Consider the following 9757-nt stretch of genomic DNA (forward strand, 5'->3'; position numbering starts at 1 on the left):
AATAAAATGAAATTGTACATTTCATTCCCATGCATGGTAATGCTCTTATAAACCAAGCTCAGAATTCCAAAGGTAAAGTTAATCTCAAAAGCATACAGGCAACGCCAGAGAAGCTCCTAAGTATGGGTGTATCATGCATTACCTTGTTCTTGTAGGAAGTATGCATTAAGATAATTAGTTATAGTTTAATTAAGAATTACAAATCCATGTGCTTATATCTGGCAAATCATCCTACATAACGGCTACTGCATCTGCAAGCAGTAACTTAGCAATAAATTTGTAATACATTTCTGTATCTTTTGTGCATCAGAAAACACACCATTTAACATGAAATTAATTAGAGTACACTTATTATTTAGGTCTCTACTATTTTTCTTGACAATGTAGGTTTAAGATCGAAGTTTAATTTGGTGCCTGAAACTTCAAGCTGGATATTGCTCGTGTTGTTCCATATATAAAGAAAAAAAACCCAAACCAAATCACCAACCACCCTAACCTTTAAGCAGTCCTTTGCAGAAGCAACATATCTACAGATCCAAATGCTGCATTACCACAGGATTTTGTCAAACACTTTCTCAACTTTGTCAAACCCACTTGTGAGAAATGACTATGAATTTAAAAGGCTCCAAATTTTGTGCCTGCTTAATATATAGCCTTTACTGAGGTAACTTTCATGCTTTCAAAGCATTCCTTTAACTTGCAACAGTTGCTTTGGTTGTACTAGGGATAGTCTGCCTTTTAAAATAATTAAAGTCAACAAGCAGTACACGTTATAGTTAAATGTTTCTCAGAGATGTTCTTTTAAAATAAAGGTAACATTCCCAGATAAAATTAATCTATTATATGTGCACCAAAATTGTGTACTGTTCCTTTTGCTTCCAGATGTTTGTTACGCCTTAAGTTAAATGAGTTTGTCTACAAGCTTCAGTGAACAGGAGTTCCTACTCTTCCATATACACTCTAACTTCTCTGTATCCAGGCTGTATCTCTAGAAAGGATTTTCTGCATTTAAAATAATTCTATAAAGCATTCACCTAACCCAAAAGTAAACCAACTGTATTATTTCCAGGTTTAAATGTATATTCTTAACTGAGGAAATGAGAGAAAGAACAGTATCAAACTGGGTACCAAAACTCTGCTCATGAAAATAAAGCAAGACAGATAGAAATAACCGCAGGAACACAGTCTGAACACTAACCTACTGATTACTAAATAAGATATTGGCAAGATCCAGAACCATACAGACAAGATTACATTAACAAAGGAAATCATCTTTGTAATATATAGCTGCAGCATGACAAGAGAACAAATGGTTACAGACCAGAGAAAATAACCAAACCTGAAATAATGCACTAATATGAAGAGCTTTTTAAGATTATCAAGGATAGCAGAACAACTTGGGTGTTATAGCACATATTGATATGAAAGTCACCTGTGAAATACCAGGTATAATGCTAAAGGACATCACACATTCCAACTTTTCTCATTAACTTTCAGGATCTTCAGGGGAAGAATGTTATCTAGTGGTCAGAAAATGAGCAAGAGGACTTAAACAGTGACTCTATATAGCCTTCAATTTAGCTATACATTCATACCTCTACACTTTCAAGACCACAATCTTTTCATCATTCCACATGTGGGAAATTGTCAAGAGACAGATTTAGTTTTAAAGCTTGCAAATGCATGAAGCTACAGAGGCTTATAATACAAGTTTTCTCAAGGCTTTGTAAGAAAATGTATGCCTACAACATAACGTTACTATGCTTGAGGAACACACAATCAGAGAGCACAGCACACCTATGAGGTGAAGATAAATTCAGTACACAACATGCTGTTCAATTCAACATAGGCAGCCTATACACATTGTTTCACATGGAACTTGTATGAATGGAAAGGTTTTTTCTTATTTTATAAAAAAAAATCATAATTCTTTTTCTTTTAAACACTGAATTTAAATGAGATGACAATTTAATAAGCAATAATCACAGATTTCAAACAATTTAAAACTTGCTTAGTAGTTAAGAAACAATTATATTGCTTTTCTATTAAAATGACAGGTGAACTTCAATTGCATAGTGAATAATCTATGCACAAGATCACACCTGGGCACTGTTAAAATGATAAAAATAAAATTTAGGTTGATACCCGCTGACTAAAGTATTCTCTCTATCTTTGTAACCTTTGCTCAGGCCATTAAACTCTTGAATGTTTTCAGATTAAGATTATACATACTTATGTGTGCATAATCCACATGCTTACAAGACGCTTTTTAAAAGAGGTTTCAGAGCAGTGTATTTAGCCTTTCTCCAGAATAACTACTCATATAAGCAGAGAAGTATCAGATAACTGCTTTAGTTACTGTGCTTTAACTAAACTTTACACTGAATGCATACTCAATAAATTTTAAGTAAGTGAACTTAATTTCCTGAGAAAATACAAGCTACCAGTGTTAATAGCCAAAACTGCTCTTATTCAAAGACTGTGCATGAGAACAACAGAAATGCCATTTGGAAGTAACGTGTCTCACCTTATCACCATGTACTACCACTCTGATGTAGCTGAACAGAAATATTTATCTGACTCCTTATAGCAGACAAAACTCAAACTGCACAAAAAAAATGGGTCAAATAGATGTGGCAAGTACTGGAACTGGGAAAAAAAAAAAAACCTGTGGCTGCACTAAGTGTTTTGGCCAAATGAGAGAGACTAAGTGGTATAGCTGCGTTACAGGAATGACTGCAAAGTGAAATAATGAGAAATACTGTTCTGAGTAAGGGGCGGGGAAATTAAAATCAGAAGCAATGCAATGTTTGTAGAGTGTTTTTTATGAGAACAGCTAGAATAGAGTGGAAAAAAGGAAACAGCCTATCATCCATACACAATCTCCTTTAGAAAAAGCTGGGAAGAGCCCAGAAGTTGGACTTCTCCATTTTTCTATTGTCCTGAGGCATTCATGTTTACAAGATTACAAGACAGACTTAATATCACTTTTAACTTGGAACTTTAAACAACTCTACATTAATGTTGGCATTTTCAAATTAGCAAGTGTAGTTGTATTTAAAATTTTAAAGGACTTGTGTAAAAGTTACTATTCACAGATTCAGCACTATAACCTCATGTTATTATAATCAAGTAATTAACCTTGATTTCTTCTAAAGCTTAATTATTCAGAATCTGAGTATTAAGCAAAGGAACACGACAAGGAAAGTGACGTACCTAGATCCAACAGCACCATCACCAGAGTCCTGGCTCCCAGCCTCACTTGGTGTACTCACAGATTTGGAAGACGGAGAGGTAGGAGGAGGGACTAAATAGTGAAACAGACAGGTATCCGCTGTTACTATTCGCAGAGGTTGCACAGCTTAGGATGTTTTAAAAATAATTTAACATGAAGTATTAAAAAAAAAAAAAAGTGATGGCAAACAAAATATACATGGATGAAAATGAACAGTAGAAAGAGAGGGGAAAAGACAATGTTAACAATTCATGCTGGACTTTCATGCAGTTGTTTGGCATTTATGCACTTTGAGCATAAAAAAAAGACATGGAGGGAGACAGTTAAGAGAAAATGAATTGAAAATATATTTTTAAACTGACAAATGATGGCATCAATTTTCAAAGGACAATTTCCACTAAACCACATTGCTTAAACATAAATGATAGCTGTTAATATAACTTTGACATCAGGTTTTCTTAAAAACTAGCCACTGAATGTATTTAATTGGTAATGTTGCTTCTGAACATACAATCACCAAAGTGTGGTACAAAAGAACTGGCTTTATTACACAGCACTTCTGTTCTAGTTTAAATCAAATCATCATAAATGCTGTGTATTACAACAAAAATTTCCCAGCGTTAGGTTTTGGGGGATTTTTGTGGGTTTTTTTAATTTTTACTTGACAAAAAAAAATATAGTAGTGTTATACTGAAACTTTTTCCTAAAAGTCAGTTTTCAGCATGTAGATAAAAGCAACATGTTTTTTGGACCTGATACATTAAAGCGAATGGTATCATGCAATCTGACACAAACACAAAACTATTTTAACATTTCTTTCTACTTTTCTTTTTAGAAATAGTGCAATTCATTATTTAACGAAATTCAGGTTTATGCTTAAGAATCAAGGTTTGTGCTGAAGGTTCTTATATACTTCATTTTTCAGCAATATGCAAAATGTTCATAGAACACATTAACTCCTCAGCAACCCTTAAAATGAACCTGTAATCAACTGAACAGAATTTCTGTATAAAAATTGGGATCCACTCTGTTAGGGGTCAGGCAAGGGAGAATTCTGAATTTCGATCTGCAATATTCTTAAAGATCACAGGTACATTGTGAATTCTGAAGCATGTTTCCATCCTATCCCAAAACAGACATACGATTCTGGTTGATGAAAAAAATACACCCTAAAAATTTACAAAACTACAGTGAATTCTTTAATTTATTGAAAACTCATTCCTCCTACAGGAGAGACTTTTATGTAGAATTATACTTCTTAAAATTATACTTACACACAGACTTTTTACTTATATTTATATGAGTGTATATGAGTGTGAATATATACATGTATATTCTTCAATCCATCATCACCATTACCAAGTAATTTATACTAAGGGAAGTTCCCACATTATTTTTGTGCATTTCAAGAAACGACGACATTTTAATGTCACTCTCTCTTAATTCAAGTGACATTAGAAACATATCTTGTTACCATTTACAGAAGTCAGGCAGCATGGCCAGAAGAATCCATTAACTTAGTTTTGATGTTACAGTGCCCTCTCGTGGGGCAAACCGTTTTGAAGAAAAGCTTCCTATTAGTGAGGTGAAACCTATTTAAAGATCAACTGTCTTAAGAAAAGACCAAGTAAAAATCCACCTACCCCAAAGAAGGATGAAAAAGAATTTTGGTTCACTAGCTTATGCCTTCCTATACAACCAGTATGGTAGATATCAAAAGCATAATTACATTGTTAAGGCCCCTTCTCCCATAAAAGAACTACCTTACTCCAGCAGTTAACAGGACAGGAATTGCATTCAGAATTTTTGATATAAATTGCTGTGAAGGAATCTAATCTCAAGCTATCCACCTACACCAACTATGAAAGCTCAAGTTATCTGCACAACAAGCTGGTCAGCTATGAGTTAGCTTCAGCTCAGGCATGCAATCACTGTACTTATCATACTCGGCCAGTATCCAGTCAGCAGACCAAATCAAAGGCTAGGCGTGCTACTGTGACTACTGAGTAGGACATTTTAGCTTGATTTAGGATCTAAATTGGGTCTGGGTATCTTGACAGAAAACAGAATTAATTCCCTGCAAATTTATGTATGTGTACATTGAAATGTGTGGTTAAGTATGGAATTTAACATAGTACTCACAGGGGCGTGCCCCAGTCTTACATACCAGCACCCCAAAGAGCTTTTCATATAAGTATGCTAAGTCTACGCAACGACTTGCTTTAAGGACTGACTATCCTGTGGTTTTTAGATTCTCCCTCACAGATTTAAAAAGCCACCACCAACAATCATACCCATTTCTGCCAGAGTTTCATCAGCTGCCCGAGCACAACCTCACACAAGAAAGCATTAAAGTATCAGTCTGACAAACAAAATCTCTAGCAGGTAAGATCTGATGATTTAAAGTGCTGTACATTAGACCTAACATAGCCCAAATTCTCTAAATAGCATTCTCTAAACTGTGAGAACAGTTAAAGCTACTAAAAAATTACTGTAGTGGCAGTTAGAATGGGAGTAGCTGTAATGCTTTTTATGCCACATTCACTTTGAACACTTGAGGACTATGCAAAAGCAATTATGAAGATACAGTTGCAAATATACTTTATCTGTAGCAAATCATTTTTATTTGCAAACCCAGTTAAAATAGACACTCATCATTGAGCTAAAGTGAAAAATTACTTTTAAACCCCTTAGGTTTCAGAGCTAGAGTCAAAAAGTGGAACTGAATTTTCATTTTCATCTCCCAGAAATATGTGGCTATGTAAAGGAAAAAAAGCAACAACTAATATGCTAACCCATACAAGAGTGGCACAGATATGAATCATAAAACTTAACTACCAAGGATGATATTTAGCCTTGCTATTAGTCCAAAGTCAGGTATTTGAGATAAGGAAAATCAGGGTGCAAAAGAGGTAGAAAGGAAATAAACCAAGTGTGCACAAAAATAGCATAATTAAAATTTGGTATTATGAAAAAGAGAAAGGAAAAATTATAGATGAGTAACATGCAGGGGAAATAAAAAAATAAAAATAGAGCAACAAATACATGCTGTTTAGGCATTTTAACTAAAAAACTCCAAATAATCCACTAGGTGTAAAACATACACTTTACAAAATAGTAATGCGTACTGAAGCACATCACTCAACATTTATAACAGAGATCATGCAGGACAAACCCCAGACATGTATACCCCAAAAAACAGTGGCAAGAGAACTTTCATGCCAGCTGTAGAAATATCACAACCCTAACAAAACCAAACCACCAACAACCCCCTCAAAACCACACCCCAAAAAAACAACTCACAAAAAACACCAAACATTTATCTCAAGTAAATATTAACATTCCTACCAACAGGAGACTCAGGTGTCAACCCCATGCTCTGAAGTAATGCTTCAGCTTCTCTTCTCTTCTTTTCAAGATCAGATTCTTCTTGTATAGGAAGGACTTCTTTCTTCTGATCAGTCTATAAATAATTCAATAATTAAGTTATAGCATTTACCAGATATTAAAAATGGTTTTATTTTTTTGAGATCTCATAGGAGGTTTTTTTTATACTACTTAAATCTATCATACAGGTTAGATATTTGACTCTAATAATTGTGTTGATCTTTTCTGCAGGTAGAGCAAGCAACAGACAGGAATCACAAAATTCTGCAGCTTTGGTACTCTCTTTGAAAGGCATGTATAGGATGCAAAAGGTGTCTCCTCATGTGTCAAAATGACTGACACTTCGTAAAATCAAGAATACCTCTTTCACACTAATGGAAAGCATTGCAAAATGAAAAGACTGAAAGAAAATGTATTGTGTACCTGTGTATAAAAGTATTTAAAAGACACAGTCATATGGTTCTGACTTTGAAATTACAACAGTGCCAAAGAAAACACTGTAGGGTGTAACAGTAAGAGACACCCCTCTTCGGTCAAGAGGGTATTAAGAAACTTGGCTAGACAGTACATACAGAAGTGCACAGCAATTAAGAAAATGTCTAAGATATAAAAGTGGGGATTGTGATAAACTATAGCATCACATGTGGAATGTCAGAGGCAATACATTGTTAAAAGATCATCAGAACATAGCCTGAGATATTTCTCTCTCCTTTTTGCCTGAGTCATGCAGCTGGCAACTGCCCAGTCCTCAGTCATGTGCTGATGTAGAACACATACAAGATCACAACCAAAACACAAAGTCTTGAAAAAGTACCCCAAATCACCAAAATATTCCAGCAAAAGTTATTTTACAAGGTATAATTTGAATTCAGGAGAAACACAGTAATAAATCACTGATTGTCACATACTTTAGCAGGAAGACAGAAGATTATTAACAAATCAAGTTAGCTTTTGTATATCCTACACAAGTAGCATACACAACCCTAGTGTTGCTCTGAATTCAGAATTCAGGCTAAAGATCAGTCAAAGAGCAGAAGAATTTAGCACATTGCTTATAGAATAACAATACTGATGGTCAGACAGTTATTCTGTCTGACTTGCATACTTCTGCATTTCAGAAGTATGTTCTCTAACACCACCACAACTCATTAAGCAGAGGTTTTGTGCAGTATTTTACAGTGATTAATGGTATCCCCCCCACACAAGCAGTTGCAGAAATCAAAACTTTATGCAAGTGTAGGATTAAAAAATAAATTTAAATCTAACTTGCCATATGGATAATTCTAGAGAAAACAGTAGGTGTTTGCTCTTATAAGAAAATAGAAGTGTTACATTTGCATCAGCAACCAATCATTGAACAGACACTCCCTGAATAACATGTAGCAAATGGTTATTAAGTCAACCTACCCTTATATTTTGGACAAGTTAACAGGCAAATTTCAAAGAGAAAATAATTTCTTACTTCTTTCTTCTTTCTTTCCTCCTCCTTTCTTTTCTTCTCCTCTCTGATTTGAGCTAATCGTTGTTTCTTGCGCTCCAACTCCGCCTTCAGTTCACTTTTGTCAGACATGGCTGGAATCCTGAACAACAGAAAGCATACCATCATTTGGTTTTGGTTTGGGGTCTTTGTTATTGTTTTTCTCTTAGTTAAGTTTTTTTGTTGTTGCTGATTTGTTAAGATTGCAGCTTTCCTTTAAAGAAGCTACACTAGCTTACCTAAACCAGAACTCCAAAAAGTCTTCAAATAATAACAATAATACCCCCTACACACACATTCCCATTTCTGTATTTATTTCACTTAACACATTCTCAATAGTAACTCATGGATTTAAAACAGACAGAACTATGATATGGTGACAGGTCACCCTAGGTAGTTCTTATACCGTTCGAAGGAACTGCTTTGAAAGAAATGTTAGGCACTGAAGATGGGATTATCCGATCTTGCTATAGGATTTGGTACAGTTACAGACCCAACTATGAGACTGAAAACAGCAAGGAGAATAGCAGCACAGCATCTGTCTTTTACTTTTCACTTCAACAGCTTAAATATTGACATGCTATAACTTAGGAGTATGTAAGATATATATGTCTATCTTTCTATATACAGTTGGAGGATTCAAAGTACAGATTTATTAAAATATTAAGTAGGATTACTATAAATAACAAGACAAAGTAAGTAAAAGCGTGGTGGTCAAAAAAACCCCTGTAAAGTATATGCATTACCAATTACCAATTCTTCCCCAGCCTTCTTGTACATTGCTGGTAGATCTTTTAAGACACAAATTCTACAGAAAGCTTTGCTAGATAATTGATTCAATTAAATATAGACAACAGGGTCAACAATAAAAGGTAGGGAAAAAAACCCATTTTGTAACAAAGACCTTAGAACAGAGGTGGGGAAAACTGTGTGAGAGGGCTGAGTGAATAAAAGCTTAATTTTACTGTTTTTAAGCAAAACAAAATCCATAAAAAACTGCAGAAGTGGTTCTGTAACAACAAAGGATCTATAAATGTTTTTACACAAATCTTGATAACACAGATACCAAAACAAGCAATAGTAATATATTTTTTATAATAACATAACAATTCAGCAATTCAATATTAAGAATTCCTGCATAGCACATCTCAGCACAGAAAAGAATGCAAAATGATGCAAGCCTCGTACATCTACCCCGATATACTTAGTAGTATGCATACTGGGGTAAGTCTGTGTATGCCTCCGTGTTGCATGCACGCATTTTAAGCACTGATAAAATACATAACCCCCCATATTTCAGCATTTTCAACTGGCACTCTAGTGTTGCTTTAGAGCAGCTCCGGGAAGGCGCGCTGTCACCACACCATGGATCCCTGCCCCCGTCCGTCCTGCTAACACCCCCCGAGGAAAGCAAAGCTGAACAAACGGAGCCATCCCCGAGAGAAAGGGAGAGGAGAGCCAACGGCACCGCACCCCACCTTCAGATGACAGCAGCAGGAATCAGGTGCCGCCAAGCTCAAGTTCCGCACCCAAACCTCTCACGGGCCGCACCGGAGAGGGAACCCTGACAGGATCTTACCTCACCCTAGGCCCTGGAAAAAGCAGCAGCACAAGATCCCACCCATACCCTCTCCCACTTGGAGGGCCGAGCCCAGGCG

General features: G+C 35.6%; 1 protein-coding gene across 4 annotated transcripts in view; it reads right to left on the bottom strand.

Annotated features, from left to right (window-relative positions):
• Positions 1-9757, bottom strand: part of DYNC1I2 (dynein cytoplasmic 1 intermediate chain 2) — a 30759-nt gene that overhangs the window by 20561 nt on the left and 441 nt on the right. For 2 of the 4 annotated variants that reach the window (XM_031052092.2, XM_031052093.2), the window contains exons 2-4: positions 8085-8202; positions 6584-6698; positions 3217-3307 (exon numbers count right to left, since the gene is read on the bottom strand). In XM_031052092.2, the coding sequence (XP_030907952.1) occupies positions 3217-3307; positions 6584-6698; positions 8085-8192 (314 nt within the window). In that variant the 5' untranslated portion in view covers positions 8193-8202. Of the gene's footprint in view, positions 1-3216; positions 3308-6583; positions 6699-8084; positions 8203-9577; positions 9700-9757 lie in introns of those variants that run through there. The other 2 variants (XM_031052094.2, XM_005152611.4) reach the window with 2 other exon arrangements.

This window comes from Melopsittacus undulatus, chromosome 8, assembly GCF_012275295.1.
Source record: "Melopsittacus undulatus isolate bMelUnd1 chromosome 8, bMelUnd1.mat.Z, whole genome shotgun sequence".
Taxonomy (NCBI): Eukaryota; Metazoa; Chordata; class Aves; order Psittaciformes; family Psittaculidae; genus Melopsittacus; species Melopsittacus undulatus.